Source organism: Microcebus murinus, chromosome 15, assembly GCF_040939455.1.
Source record: "Microcebus murinus isolate Inina chromosome 15, M.murinus_Inina_mat1.0, whole genome shotgun sequence".
Lineage (NCBI taxonomy): Eukaryota > Metazoa > Chordata > Mammalia > Primates > Cheirogaleidae > Microcebus > Microcebus murinus.
Genome location: NC_134118.1, coordinates 42,323,167 through 42,344,901, shown reverse-complemented (window position 1 = coordinate 42,344,901; position 21,735 = coordinate 42,323,167). Strand labels below are relative to the sequence as shown.

The following is a 21,735-nucleotide window of genomic DNA, read 5'->3' as shown; positions in this document are numbered from 1 at the left end:
AATTCATAAGTCTATGATTATGAATAGTCATTATGTGTAGAGTGATGAAATCTCGTACAGTTCCACTCTTTCCCGCCACGGATTTGAATTCTCCCTTTGTTCAGCTTGTCCATGCTGTGCATACTACCTGCTTATTAGTCACCAACATCATCATGGATGATGATCCAGGATCACCTAAAGCAGATGATCCTTCTCCTGACCTAACCTATCATCAGAAGGTCAACAGTACCCTAACGCATGTCACAATGCCTACATCATTTACCCACCTTCATCTCATCACGTGGGCATCATATCATCTCATGTCATCACAAGAATAAGACTAAGTACAGTACAATAAGAAATTTTGAGAGAGACCACATTCTCTTAACTTTTATTACAGCATATTATTATAATTGTTCTATTTCACTGTAAGTTATCCTTGTCAATCTCTGATTATGCCTAATTTATAAATTAAACTTTATCATATGTACATATGTATAGGAAAAACATACTATTTATAGAGTTCAGTACTATCTGTGGTTTCAGGCATCCACTGGGGGTCTTGCAACATGTTCTCCAAGGATAAGGGGGGACCTACTATGGTGTGAGCACCCACATTAGATAGAGAGACCAACTGTATTTATAAAGGGCTTTACTGTATATCTTATATTGGTAAATGGATCTATTTTAACCTGTGGTAAAAGACAGATCTGTACTACTGTACTATAATCAAAGTCTTATGAGTGCATGTGTATCAGTTAAAGTTTAGATTTTATCCTAAGGGCAATGGGAAGCCACTAGGGCCAACAGAGATATGATGAGATCTGCCTTCTAGAAAGATCAGTCTGACTGCAGGATGGAGAGAAGGGATTGGAGGGGGTGACATTGGAGACAGGGACACTAGTCAGAGTCAGTGCTATAATCCAGAGAACTAGTAATGAAGATTTGAATAATGTTACTGGTAGTTGGAATTGAAAGAAAAAAATGTAATTAGGAGAGATCTAGCAGGAAGGATCAATGCAGAAGACACAGCAATAAGACAGAAGTGGAGGGTGAAGAAAAGGTAGTAATGAAAGATGGTGTAGCAGACAGTGTTGTTTTCCAGATCCCTCTAGATCCAATTACAGGATGAGTATCCCAAACACAAAAATCCAAAATCTGAAATGTTCCAAAATCCAAAACTTTTTGAGCACCTACACAATGCTCAAAGGAAATGTTCATTGGAGCATTTCAGATTTCAGATTCTTGGATTTGGGATGCTCAACTAATAGATATAAGACAAAGATTCTGAAAAAAAAAAAAATCCCCAATCCAAAACACTTCTGGTCCGAAACATATCAGATAAGGGATACTCAACCTGTATCACTTTACCTTTACTACAGTGCCCGACTCTCACTGCCAGCACCTGCATGTATTTCCCAATGGCTTTCTCTGGCCAATGAAGCCTACGTGGCCCAAATGTGGCGTAGGACCAGTGTGGGAGAATTACCTCTCCTGGGAGCAGCTTTAACCAATGACTGAGTACACAAATATTCCAGCTGTCTCACTCACCCAGGTGTGAAACTCTGAAGTATGTGTCCTGCAGTGCTTCCCAGAGTTCCCTGGGGAAATGAATCCCCAGTTGCCCACGCTGGTAACCTGTTTGATAATGTACACTTTATAGGTGCTGCCTGCCTTTGCCTGGCTCACTTCCCCATCCTCCTACCACTGTTTCCTGGCCTCACTTCCTAAAAAAAAAAAAAAAAAAAAAAAAAACGAACCTGACTACACTCAAATCTTTGTTTCAAAATCTGCTTCTGGGAAAACCCAAACTTAACCGTTAAGTGTCCAGACTTAATGGTTTGCGCTATGGTGGGTGATGATGATGACACTATCTACTAAGATAGAAAAAACAGGGAAAGAGGGTTTTAATTAATTGATTAGTTTTTTTGGAGGGTAGGTATAAGGAAGGTGGGAGGCAGGGGAAAAGATATGTTCAGTTTGGGACCCTTTTGAATTTAAAGAGCTCCAGGAATCTCTAATTGGGATGTCTCAATGGAACACCTGGAGAAGGTGTGGTGAGCCTAATATTAAGCAAATGCAAAGACTGACCATACTTTTGTACTTCTAGTTAACGTCTTTCATTTCTGAATCATAAATTGAGAACAGAAAAGCTAAGTATCTTGCTAATGGAGAACCAACCACTGAATGAAGAAAAACAGTGGAAAAAAAAACAAAGCCCCTGTCATTCTAATAACTACATCAAAAGAAAGCTATAGTGTGATGTGGGGGTGTCTTTCGTACCACAGAGAGGCACTCTCATTTGGCTTATGTATGGGAATACAGAATGGATTTGTCTGAATGAAAATAGATGGTCTAGTTTGCGAGTAGAATGACTTTTCTTTTTTTTCTACCCTGGTTACCGGAGGGCAGTGGCTGCCCTGAAAAGGAAATAAACACAAAGAAGAAATTGCATGAAATGAGAATATGTATTTTTGATAGCAAAGGCCTTGCAGATTGAATTAGATAGCCCCAAACTGAAGCCAGGGTCACTACATTGCAATTTTCAAACAAATGCTCTCCATCATCCATTACCTATACTCAAGAATTTGGCCTTTTATAGCACTATTCATTCTTAAGGCATCTGAATAGCTTTTGCAAAAGTAAAAATGGAACCACAGACACTGCTAAGGCCTTATAAAGGGTGTTTGGATATTTTATGGGAGCACATATAAGTTTGCTCTGCTCAGAAGTAGACGCCAGGCCAGGGCCAAAGTGGCCACAGCCCTAGGGAGCAACCTGTGCCTAAGAAACAAAGTCCTTGAACTGGGTTTTTAAAATGGCTTTTGGATATTACCATTTCCCACCAAGTACAAACATGAAAGTGTTGATAATTATCTTTGATACTAAGTGACTCAATCCATGTGCCATATGGGCAGAGATTAAAGGGCTTGGCCAAACAATCTCTGTTTTGTTTTGTTTTTGTTTTTCTTTATTTTTGTGGCTTTCTATAGATATCTTCAGTGAGGCATCTAAACTGGATATAAATCTTTTTGGAAAAGTTAGCATCCTGAAAAAAGAGTGCCTGTACTCTAATGTGTGAACCCATAATTGTTAGTCTGTAAAGATCAACAATTTAATTAGTTACATTTTTGAGAAGGGCAAATTTGGACATAAAGCTGACAGTGTATAATGAAAGACCTATCCCCCTACAAGTATTTTTTAATGGAGTTAACAGCTCACCTATGGAATAAACCTATGCTCTAAGACCAAACTACTCTGGTGGGGGACAGATGTGAACACACAATTTTTAGGCTCAGATAACATTATCTAGATCAGAAAAATCCATAACTATGAAACTTTCTCCTTCTAGTAAACAGCTGCACAGACTACAGCTTATCTACTTGAAGTACATCAAAGAAATGCTACAAGCAGTGTGAAGTAGTTTTCAGAACTGAAACTCAACAGAAAGAAGATACATCAACCTATAGGTCATTAGTTTAGGGCAACCAGTTAGTATAACAAATAGAAATGGTCCTGCAAACTAAAAGTTGCATAATCGAAAGACTATTGTCATCATCCTCCCTGTCAGAGTCTGAAGTGAATGTGCAATCCTACTGATGTCCTGAAGGTGCCCACTTGGTAACTAGACCCACCTATTTCTAAATAAGTCAATTAGCCTTGACAGATGCAGAAATACTGTCATGGGTACAACGCTTGATGAATTTCTACAAAATTACCTATGAATCAGCAGTCAGATTAAGAAACAGAACACCCCAGCTTCCTAGACGCCCTTCTCGTGACCCTCCTGGTCACTACTATGCCCAATAGTGTGTCTTTCAAGAACTACTTATGGTGACTTGGCACTTCCCCAACTCTCAGTGGGGGTGGCAGTATTTTAGGGGTGAAGCCCCTAGACTAGACTTTGATTTTTCCCCTGTATCAATATATAGTTTGAGCCCTAAGAAGAAAAGAAAGGAGCCTGGGCTGAGGTTACAATGCCATTACAGACACAGAATTTTTGAAATAGAGGGAACATGAAAGGAACCTAAAGACCTGCGAATCTCTTTCCACAGGAAACTGGGCTAGGACTAAAGCCGAATTCTCCTGAATCCCAGTTTAGAACTTTTTCTTCTGTACTCCTGACCAGATTACCACTTAATTCAGCATTACATGTTTTATTTAACCGAACAGTTTTAACACAGCTTCATAAAACTATTTCTATGGGGCAGATGATCCATTAAAAACTACTTAAGTCCTAACTAAAAGAAACATTCCTGTGGCTATGATATTACCAGATACCAAAGCATGAAAGGAAGAGAGAAAAGACAGAGATAGAAGAGTATAAAATTAGAATTATATTAATAAACAGTAAATATTTATAAATTCTTTGAAGTATCTTACTTAAGGGACTACTTTTTATTCCTAACTAAAAGAAGGCAGCCCCATCATAATATCTGAAATGCCAACTGCTAGGGATACGTGTGGGCAAACACCAGGGAGATGTGCTCCTTTTGTTCACTGTCTGGTGACACATCATCTGACTTAGTAGGCAGCATGACAAGGCAGAAAGACAGAAAATATACTGTGCAGACCTGGGTTTGAATTCTTGTGCTACCACTTACAAATCTATAACTTTGAACAAATTATTAAATCTCCCTGAACCTATATTTAGTCATTTATAAATTGTGGATAATTCCTATGTTTCAGTGAGTTGTTTTCAGAATTAACAACAAGCTGGCATATGTCCTATGCCTGACAAGTTAGGAGATCCTTGATAACTGCTACCTTCCTTCTCTGTACAAAATGAATTTGTTTCATTAAAAAGGAGCTTAAGTTACAAAACGATACACACCAACACCCAATGTACTGTTTATCTATGACTTAGTCTGAATTTAAAAAAGAATCTGCTGTGTTTAAGAAAGGATCGAGGGAAACACTTTGTTGTAATCCAGAGCAGCTCCCCCACCCCTCTCTCTCTCCCTCTGTATGAATTGGGAAGTCTTAACACAAAGGAAGGTGACATGCACATATTAAGACATATCTTTTAAGCCAACTGTCTTAAAGAGGTCATTCGTATTAGGGGCATGTCAGGCTAAGAATTAGTTGCAGGTGGCACTCCAATGCAAGGCATCATTTATTTAGATTTCAAAAAAGTATATGACATAGTATATTAGATTGATAGGCAGAGCAGAGAGAAGAAAATGGACCAAGAGCCGGGCGCGGTGGTTCGTTCACGCCTGTAATCCTAGCACTGTGGGAGGCCGAGGCGGGCGGATTGCTTGAGGTTGGGAGTTCGAAACCATCCTGAGCGAGACCCTGTCTCTACTAAAAATAGAAAGAAATTGACTAACTAAAAATATATATACAAAAAAATTAGCCGGGCATGGTGGTGCATGCCTGTAGTCCCAGCTACCTGGGAGGCTGAGGCGGGAGGATCGCTTGAGCCCAGGAGTTTGAGGTTGCTGTGAGCTAGGCTGACGCCACAGCACTCACTCTAGCCAGGGCAACAAAAGTGAGACTCTGTCTCAAAAATAAATAAATAAATAAAAATAAAAAAAAAAAGAAAATGGACCAAGAATAGGCCTGGGGACAAGGCAGACAATTCCAAACCAGCTTTCTGATTTAACATCAAATTCTGATTGGTATACCAACTACTGAAAGGACTAAAATTTCCCCCTGCCTACCAAAAGAATCTTGTTTTTGTGAGGGGTGCTGATGTTGTTCTTTTCTTGTTTGTATGTTAAAAACAACAACAAAAAGAGTTTTTTTAAGGCAAGCTAGAAAATAACGGGGGTAGGGATTTATGAATATAATTGCTGATGTGTTTAACTCCAGGCTCCATCTGAAATAACAAACAGAAGCATTGGTGACTCCAAACACTATGAAAGAATTCCATGGAGACCCACATTTTCCTTCACACTCACTCTGGTTGTGTTTTTATTTTTTGGCTTAAAACAGAGCAAACATACTGTGACTTCAAAATCATAACAACACAGAATTGAGGCTCCACATTGTTTAAAAGCGGTACTGAGATATAAATTCTTCTCTTAATAGCCTTTGCTTACAGAAAGATGACGGGGAAACATAAACAGCTGCAGGTACATTGGTAATGGGTCTACTCTTAATACAGAATTGCTTGAGTCTCCTGAAAAACATCTGCACTCAGAATCTTTCTACTTCCAATGCCAATCTTGTACAAAGTGAGACAACTATAAATTATACAAAGTACATTAAATTATACATGGTCTATAATTTCTATCTCCCCCATAAGAGGAAAAGCTCTCATTTCTTTTGTAAAATCATCACCAGCACCACCACCACCCAGGGTATACTCAGTAATCTATTTATGGCTTTAAGGATATTTTGTCCCCACATCCCTCCACCACAAAGTGACAGCAGTTTTTAACTCATCCTTTATTAAGGATTCCTGATGTTACCTCTGTCTAAGGCACTTGCAGCAAGTGAAAATGTTAGGTCTTGGCTTCTGAGCATTCTTTGGTTCTTAGGACAGTCAATCTAGAAATACTGGCAACAACCAAGGCCAGGACACCATGAAGCTCTGTGTTTATTCTGTTTCTCTAGGAGGGTGGCAGCTGTGAGTTTCAGATACCATCTGCTGAAGGCAAATGTCTAGTTAACTGTGCTATTCTTGATCTCTGCACAGTCCACAGTTGGACCAACCTCTCCCTACTCTGCTATCCCCCTCACTGCTGGCTTCATTCTCCCACAGGCCAATCACTAAACACTGACTCTACCATGGATCCCCTTGGCCCAGCACCTGCTATGCCTTAAATGATACTTGCATCTGACACCTCCCCTGCCCTGTGGTCATACTCTGAAGGTGTTTGGAAGAGAGCCTCAACCCACTGATAGGAGGTATATAAGTATGTACCAATACAATATATATTGTTGAAATAATGCAATGTGTTTTTAGTATTTGCAAGGGGTTTTCTAGACTGGAACTAGGCACATTAAATCTCACTAATTATGGTCTCTACTAATTGGGAATCTGAGAGAATTCTCTGGGCTGGCATTTATCTTTGCATTATCTATGGAAAGAATAGATTTGTTAAGTAAATAAAGAGTAGAAACAATACTTCAATGGTAACATTTTAAACTACCTAAGAGAAAATTTCTAAGGATTCTGAGGCTTTCATTTACATCCTAAGAACAAATTGTTGTCTACCTAGTCACTAAGCCAGCCATCTCCATCTTGGCTTCCCCATTTCTGCACAGCCACCATTATTCCCTAATTCAACCTGCTTAGAACAAAGCTAACCAGTCTCCCAACCAGTCAATTCACCCTTTGCCTGCTTCTCCCACTGCCCTCCTCCTTTGTTCTCTAACCCAGGTCGTCATTAACAATGTTAACCTGGAACTAGAGGTCACCGGGGTCCCCTCCCTTGCACTACCTCCTCCCCTCCACCCTCCATCCTCACCTTATCCTCTCCAATGGGGTTCAGCAATCCAATACCCAAGCCACCTTCCAAAATTTTCTATAATAATCCATGATTCTTATGCCCCAGAACTTTAATATCCTCAACTGCAGCTTCAATTTCCTTGCCCCCAGCACTGCATTTAGCGGAGTACTAAAAAAAATGAGGGTCCACGGTACCTATCTGAAACCTTTGGGGCCAGATGTATTTGGGGATTCATACTTTTTCCGATTTCAGGATGATAATATATATGGTATACATAACATATTTTATGTAACATCCCAGTGGACCTGGGACAACACTTCATAATTAAGCACACATTGATATTTCTGCAACAAGATGTATGAATCTCTCACCTTTGTAACACATAAAGGCTAAAAACAGCCTCCCATTAGGTTTTGCCACAAAATGGTTTATTCAAAAAATTTTGATAGGTAGAGTTTTTTGAATTTCAGAATTGTGATTAAGGGATTAAAGACCTGTAGTAGGTATAAAATGGCCATTTATCACTGTCCAGACTTGAAAGACATAAATTTTCTTTAAAAGTCTCCACACTGCTAACTTTGGTTAATTTAGATTGGTCTTCTCCACAATTAGTCCAAATTATTGAGGCTTTCCTTACAAAACTGCCTTCACAATATTAGAATATCATGATCACAAGGTTGTCCCTATCATTTTGATTTTTTTCTAATATTAATTCTATTCCCAAGCATTTTCACCTTGCTTATTAAAAATTAAAAGTCTCTTTTTAGCTGTTTATTTTAGACAGAATGTAAATATAGTTATTTTGCTTTTCTCTGCCTAAAGAAAGCCTTTGTTGAAATACAGTAGATTGATTATCCTTCAGCAGGGTGGATTTACATTTTTTAAAAGCCCAGTTATGCTGACCTTCTCCTCAAAATAAGAGTTAAGCTTTCTAAGTGTGAGTTTATCTAATGTGTAACATAAGTCTATCAAGCAAATCACAACCCCCCCCTCACGTACAGTTAAACATATACTGAAATCACTCTTTCAGGTAGAGTTTTAACTTGAGCAATAAACCCTTTCTTAAATACGGCCAAGCCAAACATGAAGCCAGCAATGCAGGGTTTATATATACATCATGGGATGCTGGCCGTATGGGTCACAGCACTCTGACATGCAATTCCTAGGCAGTTATTTTGACATTAGAAAGTCACAATCCATCAACTTAACAGCAGGGCAATAATTTGGGGACTAGGGAGATGGCTATTCAAAATGACACTGTGGGAAGTAAACAGTAGTTCCAAGAGCCCGTTTGAGTATGAAGACCTAAACTAAGCAGAATTGTCTTCCACCTCTAGAACCAGCTATTATGTAACATGTTTTTGTGTAAGCATGTTATTTCTAGTGGTTGAATAGAAAAGCCTTGCCTGCAAAGCTTAAAAATATGCAGGTATCTGGACTCTGGCTGGATGTGTGGAGATGAGAAGAGAAGAGATGGATCCGCCATCCATAAGACTAAAGAACTAAGAGATGCTTTCCCCCATTGTTTGTCACAAATCACTTCCAATTACCTGTGACACCCTGAGTCAATATTTCAGATGTTACTTGATTCTTTCTGTATTGCAAATTAATAAGATCTCCAGTACCCTGTGAAACAGGGCTCCTTGGATGAGTGGAGGACACTTGGTCTTTATTCTTGAAGCTGTTGTGGGCCTAACAATCCTGCTGTGAGCCCCTCTGGCACACACGTGGGCTCGGTCTCCCACTGTGCCCTCCTGGACAAATGCAAGTGGCTGGAGGCCACCGAGTGCTTCTGAGATTCTGTCAATAGCGGGGAACCAAGGTAACAACTGACAGGAAGTTCCCAGCTGCTGGACTGGGGGAGGGAGTAGTGTGGAGCGTGAGTAGGCAGTATGGACTATAGTGCAGTGGTTCTCAAATGCTCTTATTTCATAATAACACTGAGAATACACACATGAGCCCTGAGGCATGGCCATGCTGTTGATAAGGGGACAGCAAGCACATCCTTCCTTTTACTATGAAAAGGAGAAATGAAAAAGGAAGAATGGTTAAGAAATGATGTATCGATGGCTGAGATGGCAAAAAGGAGCATTGTACGGACATATGTAGGTACTATGGCTAAGAAGAGAGATGGAACCTGGGTAGCAAGATTTTCTTAATGAGCTGTGTTGCTTCCATGGAAACCGAAGTTGTCTTTGTGGCAGCCCACACCCCACTGGGGTCATGACCTGCCTTCCCTGATATTCCCCACTGCTGGCCTGAAATATTGACAATGTGTAAAGCAAATTATTTTTAGGTTATACTTGGATATTTTAAAGAAAAAGAAATTCACGATACAGACAAAATATTAGCAGGTAAAGAAAAATAAGCTCTTAAAGCAAAATTATGAAGAGGTACATTCCTGCCTACATTTTATTTTAATATTTAATACACTTTTGTGGCTGTTTCTCCCTCTTCTAAAACCTAACATTATATGAATAACTACAACACAGAAGCCAAAGGAATCTGAAAATTCACACACTTCAGAAAAGTAATTCTTGAGCAACTAATAGGAAAAGCAAAGTCAATAATGTTTCCATACCTGGAGCGGATATTCTTCCATGAAGCACAGATTCACTGGGCAGCAGATCTTTTGAATTAGAGGTGAATGGTGATTGTCTAAATGTGTCTTCTGAAAAGAAAGGGCTGGGGTGGGGGAGGAGGAGTGAGGTTTAGTAAATTGAAGTTATTTAAGACACCCAGAGCATCTGGCCCCAAATACATACATATGCAATACTGGATAAGTTGTTGTTTTAAATGGTGTTTAGAGAATATAAGAAGATTATGTTTAAAATGGAGAAAGAGAAAAGACATTACATCAGACAAGTGCCATCTGTACATTCTGCCTATTGGTTTTATATTTGGGGTGAATATATAAAACATCATCTTTGAAACACTGTTAAACTCAGAGGAAGGCAGCTGAGCAGTAAGTTTTACTCTTGCTCTGTACTTTCTGTGAGTGTGCTGTGACCAAATGAAGACCAGCTGCCTGGGTGAGAATCAGAAAGGGACTGTCTGTGGATTTTCCCAGGTGGAGATGGAATTGCCCTGGCTCACCCATATTCATCACCTGACCCCTCAGGAACCAACAGCACACACCAGAAGGTCAGACAGCTGAAGCCAGGGACTACTACATTGAAGGAAACATCTCACTGGTCCCCACAGAAACTGAAATTGCAACCAGGAATTCTGTTGCTTCTGAAAGAGTTAAAGTCAGAAAATGGGGCTACCAGAAGGGAGCCCAGGGAGCACCTTTATTTAACATGAAAGGGAAGCCCTGATCTGAGTGACCCTGAGCTGCTCTAGTGACCCAGCTAGAACCGGAACCAGGGCAACCAGACATCCTGCCAGGGCTTCCCCTCACACTACTGCCACAGTGAACACAGAGGTTTGGATGCTTTTAATTAGAGGATTCTAACCCCGTCACAGGGTCCGCCTTCCGTGCCTCTAAAATAAACTGCAAATAAGTATTGTGATCACATGTGGGAATCCTGGAGTATACTCATCAGAGTCCAACCTAGAAAACAGAAGGCTCTGTTTATTTACAACTGAGAAAATCCACCCACAGGAACTGGGTACCCAAGTGGTGGAAAGTCCACAGGGCAGTAACACAGCTCAGAGACAGGAAGAGCAGGAGGCCACCACCACTCTGGGGCTTGGAGGGACAGAAGGGGGAGGCAAATGGATTCCAGTGTCTACGGGCCACCTGGGGGGAGCTGAAGCCCTAGAGATGCAGCTGTGGTGGAGACAGGAGAGAGTGGGGAAATACCAGGCTCTTCTGTAGGCCCCGCCCCACCTTCCACCAGGGCCTCTGATTGGCTGAGCCTTCCCAGAAGGCGAGGAAACACAGCCTGGAGGGATCATCCTCCCATCCCGCCTTCCCCCCCCCCAGCAAAACAGCACATCAGGGGAAGTAACAGCAGATCTGAGGGCACACAGCCTAGGACTCCCACAACACAAGGCTATGGTTACTATTATTAAATATTAAAAGGGAATATTAAGATGAAAATGGAAGAGATATATATTAGAGATAGGATTACATATATAACCTTATATATATATTAGACTTGGGGTCTCGCTCTGTCACTCAGGTCAGAGTGCAGTGGCCCCGTCATAGCTCACTGTAGCCTCCAACTCCTGGCCTTACGCCATCCTCCTGCCTTAGCCTCCCAAGTAGCTGGGACTACAGGCGTGAGTCCCCACATCCGGGTCCATGTATACTTTTAGGTCAGGCGGTTGGCTCACACCTGTAATTCCAGCACTTTAGGAGGCCAAGACAGGAGGATTACTTGCCACTAGGAGTTCAAGACCAGCTTGGGCAAGACAGCGAGACCCTGTTTCTACACACACACACACACACACACACACACACACACACACACACAAGCAATTTTTTTTAATTAACTGGGTGTGGTGGCACACGCCTATAGTTCCAGTTACTTGGGAGGCTGAGGTGGGAGGATTGCTTGAGCCCAGGAGTTTGAGGGTGCAGTGAGCTACAACTGCACCACCACACTCCAGCCTGGCTGACATAGTGAGACTCTGTCACTTAAAACAAAACAAAACAACAAATATATGTCTGTGTGTGTGTGTGTGTATAGTTTTACATGACTGTTAAGCTATATTTAATGCAAATTTGTATGGCATGGATTTTATTTACATCTTAAAGAAGTTTAAACAGGCTTAAAAAATGAACTGGCTCTAGGCTAGTAGGAGATGAGAAGTGGAGAGAAGGGAAGGGGCAGATACATTGTCATTTTATATCAAACATTTCCTAACCTGCAAGTGACAGAAACTCTTTAAAGGATAAGGCAGTGCAGCAAGGTGGCAAGTGCACACACTCCAGAGTAAGCAGCTCCACCACTAACAGCTGTGTGATATTGCACATTATTATTTAACTTTTACAAGCCTTCATTTCTTGTCTATAAAATGACATGATAATAGTATCCACATCTCACAGAGAGGCTGTGAGGATTAAATAAGAAAGTTGCTGGAATGTGCTTTGCATAGTGCCCAACAAACAGTAAATTATCTATAAATGTGAGCTATTTTTTAGAATTTGTCTCTGTTTAGCCCAAAAGGAAGCATAAGTTAATCAACTTTTCCATACAAGTTAGCTAACAAGTTTTTGCTAACACAAGTTAGCAAAAAGTAGAGTTTCCTTTGTACAAAAGCCTTTACAAAGCGAATGAAGAAAAGGCCACTTTGATTTTGAAGAGTTAGCTGCAGGAGTGTGGAGTGGAGAATTAGGCTAATTTTCAACCCTTTCATTAAGAAAACTGCTAAGGATCAAAGAACTCTGAAGGAGGTAGAGGCACTAGAGGGTTGTTGGTAAAGCCAGGGTGTAAGACTTCTCAATTCCCACATGATTAGCTCTGAAGATTATACACACAGCAACAGTGACATCCTCGTGCCTGAGTGGACAGTTCACATGGGAAGCACCATAGGTAGAAGGCTCGTGGGCACAGGGTAAAAGTCAGCCAACAGGCCTTCGTGTAACCGTGATTCTAGCTATAGAAATTACCTTGAAATATGAGCATTCAGGACAGCTCATGGAAATGTCTGGACTGAAATGTAGAGACCTACCTTTAGGGACAGCAAGAATCTCAAGAGTGTCCCCTAAGGGTGTGTAGAAATATCACTGCCATAGAGAAACATGTGTACTGCCTTCATTCCCTCAGTTTTACAGTAACTAGTGAGTGTCCAAGACATGCCGGGCACTGGGAATGTAACAATCAGCAACACTGGCTATGGTAAGAGGGAACTGCAAGATGGCTAACGATTGTGGAGGAGAGGCATGCAGTGTTACCACGGGGTATGGCCTGGTCAGGGAACCCAAGAAAAGCTTTCCTGCAGAAGTCACCACTGAGCTGAATGGAGAAGAGGACCAGCAGGCTCCAAGGAGCTGGGGAATATAGCCAGCCCTGGACAGCGAGAGAGCACAGCCAGTCTGCAGAGCTGGAAGAAGGCCCATTATGGAGGCAGATGCAGCCGGACTCTAGGGAGCAGGGATCGTGGCTTTGTCCCAACAGTACGTAGAAGCACTGCAGTATCTTAAGTAAGGGGGTAACAGAATGGAGCTTCAGGAAGCTCTGTCTGGCTGCAGTGAACACTGGGCCTTGGTAGCTTGCAGAAGACGAGGCATGCAGCAGAGCAGCAGCCCATGCAGGACATGGTGGCCAATGCTGCAAGCCAGCAGTGACACATGCAGATTGAAAAAGAATTTAAAAGAAAGGGCAAGTAAAGACCATGTAAAAACATTTAAAACAATCTTCACCTAGATTTCTAGGTGAAGCTGTAAGCTGGAAATAGCCTCCTGGGTTTTGCTAAGTAGTGGTAACGGGCTGGCCCTGCGTCTTCCCAGGCTCTCTTCAACAGAGCAGAGTCCCACTGATGTCAGGAGTAGGGTCCTATTATCCCTGAGCTGCTCAGAAGAAAACTGAAGTGACAGAGAGACAATCACTGAGGGAATACTAATGCAAACAATTTTCTACCCTGGTGCCAGCTTTACCCTGCATAGAAAAGGAAAGATTTCTTCTGAGAGAGTAAAGAATTAGAAGGGAATCATACTGAATGTAACAAATGCACAGAAGGGCTGGCAATGTTTTTATGGGGGTGAAGAATCAATGGAGAAACTTTCAGAAGTCAAAGTGGCTTCAAGCCTGGTGTGACGTCTTATCTATAAAGAGAAGGTTATCAGGTTAACAGAGCACCAGTCTCGGGCCAAGCACACAGCCACACTGCTCTGCATTTGGATCCATTCACACCAGGATGTGGGAAGCACGATGGCTTAGCAGAGTTTGTGATCAGGAGGATCTGAGTCTGAATTCCATACTGGGCACTTAACAGTTAAGTGACCTTTGTCAACTCAATAACCTCTGTAAGCTTCAGTTTCATCATAAAAGAGATTTTAAAACACCACCCTTATAGGGGGTACTGTAAGGGTTAAAATGAGGTATTTCATGATAAAGTTCTTAGGACATCGTACATGCTAATAAAAAATAGCAAGTAACACTAAGTATGTGGCACTGTTTTAAAGTGCTTTGTGGGTATTAACTTCACTCAGTCCTCGCAAGAACCCTCTGGGGGTAGCTACCATTATTACAGTAGTCCTCCCTCGTCTGCAGCTTTGCTTTCCACAGTTTCAGTTACCCAAAGTAGAGTGTAACACAGTATTTTGAGAGAAAGACCACATTCACATAACTTTTATCACAGTATAATTCTTCTATTTTATTATTAGTTATTGCCATTAATGCCTTACTGTGCCTAATTTACAAATTAAACTTTACCAGGTATATATACATAGGAAAAAACAGTATACATAAGGTTTGGGACTAGTCATGTTTTCAGGAGCATGTTGGAACATATCACCTGTGGATAAGGGAGGACTACTGTGTTATTCGTATTTTACAGACGAAGAGACTTCGATACAGAGAAGTTAAGTAATTATTGCCCATGCCCATGAGCTCAGCCAGGATTTGAATCTAGGCAGGCTGGCTTCACTGTCTGTGGTCTTACCTGTTCAGCTACACTGCCTTTCATGTGGTCTCTTAACACATACTGAATTCATGGACTACAGAGATCCACAAATCCGGGAACAGACAGAGCAAAAGGAAGAGACAGCTGAAGGGGCAGTGGAGGAGAGAGGGAGGGTGGGGAGAAGCCTTTCACTATGAAGAATCCTAGGTAGCTGAGGAAAAAATTTTTCAATCAAGAAACAGAGCAAGTGAAAACAATTTTAGTCTTTACATCTCTCTAGAAGTTAAGAAATGCCCAATTCGCTAAAACTTCTGCTACTCATGGGTTCAGTCAATTTACGATTCTAAACATTCTCCATTGCCTGTACCCACAGCTTAGGAGCGCAAGCTCGTCTCCATTATTGAGCCTAAATGAAGAATGAAGGGTAACCAAGGAATTACTTCATTAGAAATAAGGATAACTCTTTCAGCAGACATATGAAGCTCATGGTGACACTATGGCTATATACACATCTGTATATTAATCTTTCTGCTACTCAGATTAGCATGTTTCAGGAAGGAAGGAAAACTAAGCTTGGAGCATTTCCTACAGAGCCTGTGCTTGCTTGATAGGATTAGCTCTCCAATGACATGGGTCATCCTGAACTCTCTGCCCATGTTCTAAAGGACAGAGGATGCTATGCTTTTAACTTCGAGCTGTGCAATGTCATTTTTGGAACATTAAGATAGTATTCCACAAACTCTTTTCCCCCTCCCTGGCCTCGCAGTGATTGTAGAATGTAGTGTCCTATCCATTCCAATGGCACCTGGCTCTGTGGTGGGCAAGGCACCTTGGCAAGTGGTGGTGAGGCTGGAACCTTGTTCACGCTGCTCAGGGACTGTCACTGATGGGAGTGGGTGGTGCAGAGGGAAGTTCTAGGAGGCACCTGACACATCTTCCCAGGAAGGAAAACAATCCATGAAATAAATCAGACTTTACAATGTACTCTGAAGCACATATGTACCCTCCTTCAATAGGTAACTTAAGTTGGTTACCAATTATTCCAGAAAAGAAGACAGTTTGTGAATGCCATATGGCTCCTGTTTCTGACTCTCCAGCCGCCTAAATTTTAATCATTTTATTACGAAAAAGCTCCTCCATCAGAAAGTGAGCCAAAAAAATGGAAAAGGCAAAATTATTAAAAAAGAAAAGATTTACATCAATAAATGGGCAAGGGAAATGAACAGAAACTTTTCAAAAGAAGACAGAATAATGGCCAGCAAACATATAAAAGAAATGCTCAACATTTCTAATCATTAGAGAAATGCAAATCAAAACCGCAATGAGATATCACCTAACCCCAGTGAGACTGGCCTGTATCAAAAAATCCCAAAACAACAACAACAACAACAAAATCCCAAAACAACAAATGCTGGTGAGGATATGGAGAGACAGGGACACTCTTACACTGCTGGTGGGACTGCAAATTACTGCAACTTCTGTGGAAAAGAATTTGGAGATACCTCAAAGAGCTAAAAATAGAAATACCACTCGATCCAGCAATAGCACTATTAGGCATCTACCCAAAGGAGCAAAAGACATTCTATAATAAAGACATCTGCACCCAAATGTTTATGGCACCACAATTCACTATTGCAAGAATGTGTAAACAACCCAAGTGCCCATCAATTCATGAGTGGATTTATTAAAATTTGATATATATATATATTGGAATATTACTCAATTATAAGAAACGACAGTGATCTAGCACCTCTTAAATTTTCCTGGATTGAGCTTAAGCCCATTATCTGAAGTGAGGTAACACAAGATCAGAAGAATTGGCTCCACTTGTACTTACCATCAAATTGGTACTGAGTGATTAACACTATGGGGCTCATATGGTAGTAATATTCTCCAGGCATTAGGGGGTTGGAGGAGTAAACTCACAACTAAAGGACACGGTGAGCATTGTAGAGGGGAAGGGCATGCCTCCAACCCTCACTAGGGAGAGGCAAAGACATAAAATGTAACCAAAATGTCTGTACCCTTATAATACCCTGAAGTAAAACAAACAAACAAAAAAACAAAAGATTTATTTCTGGTTAATATCTTTGGTAAAAAATTGATAGAGGAGGAGGTTGAAACCAACAACTAATGGAGAGGGGATCATCACTTATTTTCTCAATAAAATCACCATCTACTATTACTACAAAATATTCTCTTTGGCCCTGGACAAAGACAGGCTACCGGGAAGACTTGGCTAATACATATAAATGTTCAATAAATATTCAGCAGCAGCATTTGGAAGCTGATAATATGTACTTCAAATGGTCCAAGTTCTCCATTACTTTTTATGGGTTTTGTTACTTAGAAAAGACAATCTTATAAAACTTTTATCTGTTTGAGTTTCTTTTCTGGAAAAAAGTGAAATGGATGTTGAAAGTGTATTTTTATTTTTCTCCTGTAGAAAATCTACAGGCTAAGATATGAAGGGGCAGTGCTGTCACTGTGACTGGACAATTCTGGGCCTTAGATGGCATGGGCTATGAGGTCAACAGCCAGGGCTGCAAAAAGAAAAGATTTACAATAAATAATAAAACAGTCCATAAAAGATTATGGCTCTAAATAGTGATACATTTTGCTAAGTGCCGACTGTGGCACAAACATTTCCACCTTTAACATCTGAGGGCCAACAGGGAGCTCTGCTTCATGCACAATAGAAGGCCATCTACTTAAAAACCGTCCCTCCCTGTGTGCCACCCTTAAAACCAAAGTGCTACAGGAATTCTCATTTTGACAGCAACTAAAAACCAAAAACAAAAAGGAAGAGAAGGTGGATACGGGATGTAAGAGAAAGTTAAGAAAATACCTTTGTTTCGTAATGACACAATAGTTTTAAGGGAGCAACAAAGAAATAATTTTTTTTCCTTATATAAGACAATCATAACTTCCAAGATGAAACTTGGGAATGGCAAATAGAAAAGAAAAAGATTACACAAAGAAGGAAAAGACTTTGCTCTCTAATGAGTTTTTAAACTCAGAACTCATAAGGACACAGAGGTATGTGAAGGTGGAATGAAATTCTATTAAATGTAAGTGTTTCTGGCAAATCACCCTGAAGTGATATTCTATCTGCACAAATTTCTTTAGTGAATAATTTTTAAAAAGATGTATTTTCAAGTAAAAGTAATTGATTGTTTATTTAGCTATGTGTCAAGCAATCTAACAGGGCTTCCAGATTTTTTTCCAAAAGCTACATAAGGCATGTCCAAAATAATTTAGATTTTTATTTTCTTTTGTTTTACTGTAAGGGAATTTTAAGACTTAGATAGGTTTGACTTGGACAGGTCTGAGAAGCTCTGTATTACAAAAGGAGAGCTGGAAGCCCCAGTCTGGAGTGGACAGTTCTTTGGGAGTGAATGTGTCCTCTCTGTAGCCACTACCTCTCTAAGAAGACCTTGGCCCTGGGGCCACCTCCCTGGATGGCTTTCTATCCCTCCTGTTAACAGGGCCTCCCTCCTCTCTGCTCAGCACCAGTTATCCAGTCACAGCAATACTGGTTTTCAGTATTGATACATCATGTTATTTTTTAAGAACTTAAAATACCATATATTTGCCTAAAACCATTGAATTGGTATTTTAAAAACTCTGACCTTTGAACCACTTAGACCTTGAGACACACTCCAGGAGTTTACACATGGCATTAACATTTTGAAGTGAACAGGAAGCAGGAGCTGAGAAAACAATCTTCCATGCCTCCAAAAGCCACAAGAAGAGACAGGCGTGAAAGAACACAGCTACTCCAAGAATAACTCTTACTTTAGTTCAAAGACTTTCTGAATATGTGGACCATGCATGTGACAGAATCAAAATAGAAATAGGTAACTTCTGTATGGAATCTCCATGTCTATATAATGAAATTAAAGGAAATGAGAACAGACCGGAAATGTTTTCTTTGAACAAAAACTGGCTTGCTAACAATAACAGATTATAGTCCTTGCCAAAGGAAAAAAAAAGTGTTGTTGTTTTTTTTTTTAAGTTTCTCAAACATATCAAATAAGAAAGATGGGATTATTTGAAGATAAGGGATAAGGGAAATATTTGGATTTGTTATAACTATCTTCTCAAAATTTATTTCCTCAAGTACTTTCAGGGCAGAAGAAACTTTTTGAGAAGTTGCAATGGACTTCATGAAAATAAGCTCACAGCTCAAAAACAAAAGCATTGTCATACTTTATTTTTGGCTATTCCATTTTTTTAAAAGATTAAATAACATTATTTCATTTTCAACTTAATTTTCATGATTATACAATTTCTTCATTTTTAGGTAGTGCTTATTTTGTTTTTCTCAAATGTTACTTTCCTTGACTTAGTTGCTAAATATTTATAGTAGAGTAATAGATGTTTAATATTATTTTTATATATTTATACATGTTTTATAACATATTTGTAAGTGATTATATTTGGAATATATTAAATACTTAAGTTCTACATATTTTTGTAAAAGAATTTTGAACACTTTAAAAAATAAATTGCCAAAATTTAATACAGGTGTATCAATATCATGTGAACTAAAGAGAACCCTGATATGGCAGTTTGTTCTGGGACAGCAATCACTCTCTGTGACCTAGGACTATGTGTGCTCTTCCTAACTTCCAGCGTGAGCCCTCAATTTCATTTAAAGGAGAGACTGTATAGCTGCTGCTTCTCAAATGTGCCCGGTTATTAACATGTTAGTATAAAAACCAGTGTCAGTTTCCTTACTAACATTCTTACAGTCAATTAAAAAGGTAATCTAAAATGAAAGAAAACACAGTTTTAATAGTACTCATGAACACTGTCCTCTTTTCAATACCACAAAAATGAGGATCCTTGTTCCTCAATGATTTTATTTACTTATTTATTTATTGTAATAAAAAGAACCCTGGGCAGCAGATCAGGGGATGTGGGGGTGGAGAAGACAGCTCAAGACTAAAATGACTGTGAGTCTCTGCCCTGATCATCTGAAACAGAAAATTCCTTGTTCAAACTTAGAAAGGACACAACAGAGACCTCCTATGACCCCAGTGGGCTAGGCCTGGAAACCCAGTCATCGATCATGTTGGGCTCACACATTTTCAAAGAAAAAGAGACTGTAGTGAATAAAACTTGAATTAATCTCTATACATTGGCAAGCTTTTGCTGGGACATTTATCTCAAAATTAAGGCTAGCATTGCAGATTCAGTGGGTTTCTAAATGGGGCTTGTAGGCAGAGGGGAACCAAGGTCATTTCATCATTCTACTACCCAAAAAGGCATCAGATTTTCTTCTTTAGTTTTGGGAGGTGACAAGGAAGCTAAGATGTTGTTTCCTCTTCTTCTATTCCATTCATATGGCTGTTCACTGGGCTGGTGCCCTTTAATAAAAACTAAAGGTATTGTCAACTTTACAAGATACAAAATGGTATTGTTAAAAATATCCTTATTTTTAGAGACATATACTAAAGAATCTGGGAGCGAATATATGGTATCTGGGATGTGATTTAAAATATAGGGGAGAAAAAGGATTGGTGAAGCAAGCAAGTGTGGTGAAATGTTGATACTTGTTTAATCTGCGTGATAGGGATAGTGATTTATTATTTTATTCTCTCTACTTTGGTTTGACAGTTTTTATAAAAGACCAATAGCAACAATCAAACAAAAAAATACAACCCAGACAACCACCAAACAGAATAATAAATGACTGTGAAAGAAAATACATGAAAGAACAAATACAAACACCTTCCCATGAACAAAATGCTTAGTATCACTAGGAATCAATAAGTGGAAAAGTTTTAACTATAAGATATGATTTTTAACTCCCTAGTTGGTAAAAAAAAATTTTTTTTAATGATAAAGCACAGAGTTAGACAGGCCTTTAAAATATTATGTCTCTGTCTCTCTCTCTCACGAGTTCCTGGTAGAATTACAGATTCAACCTTTTTGGAAGTCAGTGTGACAATTCACAGCAAAAGCCTGAAAAATATGAATGCTATTTTGAGTCATTTTATCCTAAAATTGTTTATAATTATTAACAATTTTGGGGGGGGGACTTTTGGTATGCAATAACAGGGGACTGATTAAGTAAATTATGACACATACAAATATTGAATACTATGCAAACATTAAAATAATGTTGGGTTATGATTACTGATGTGGAAAAATGTTCTTAATATATTTCTAGGTGAAAAGAAATTATAAAATTGTAGACATAGTAGGATCCATTTTTATGAGAAAGTATACATATATAAATAGAAAAAAAATCAGCAAGGATATATAACACTGACTTAGCAGTGGCTCTTTCTAGTGGTAGGATTAAAAGTGATTTTTTTCCTTTTTATGCTCATATATTATCTAGAAATAAGTTATTTTCAAAACTTAAAAAAAAACTATTAAGTTTTACTGTTTAGGATCCTTTACTTTCAAAAAGACTCTTAATCTTCTCAAGAGTAAGCTGTGAGGGACAGCTGTAAAAGACACAGGCAGAAACAACTGTATCTAAATTGTAAGCCTCAGTATATCAATATGCTTCTGTTTCAGAAGTCCAAAAGCTATGGAAAGAAGAGGCTATAAACATATCGAGAAGAAAAATACAGCATCTTAGGAAAATATATATTGGTAATGTTTTACATTTTCTTCTCTGAAAAGTATAAATGCCTCCTATTTGAGGTTGTCTTAAAGGCGGGCCAATACTTACAACCTTACAACCTAACACCAGGTTTTCAAGGAACAAGCTCCTGTTGCTGTGGCTCTAGCATTCAACCACTGTGGAGCCAGGAAACTTCTCAGGACAAGGAGCACAATGCTAGGCCTTGTCTAGGGCCGCTGCAGTGCAGAG

At 39.6% G+C, this 21,735-nt stretch overlaps 1 protein-coding gene across 2 annotated transcripts in view; it reads right to left on the bottom strand.

Moving 5' to 3' along the window:
* The window catches only part of ZNF827 (zinc finger protein 827), a 159,849-nt gene that overhangs the window by 42,841 nt on the left and 95,273 nt on the right, over positions 1-21,735 (bottom strand). For both annotated transcript variants that reach the window (XM_012783773.2, XM_012783771.2), the window contains exon 8: positions 9,964-10,067. In XM_012783773.2, coding sequence (XP_012639227.1) covers positions 9,964-10,067 — 104 coding nt within the window. The remainder of the gene's footprint in view (positions 1-9,963; positions 10,068-21,735) is intronic.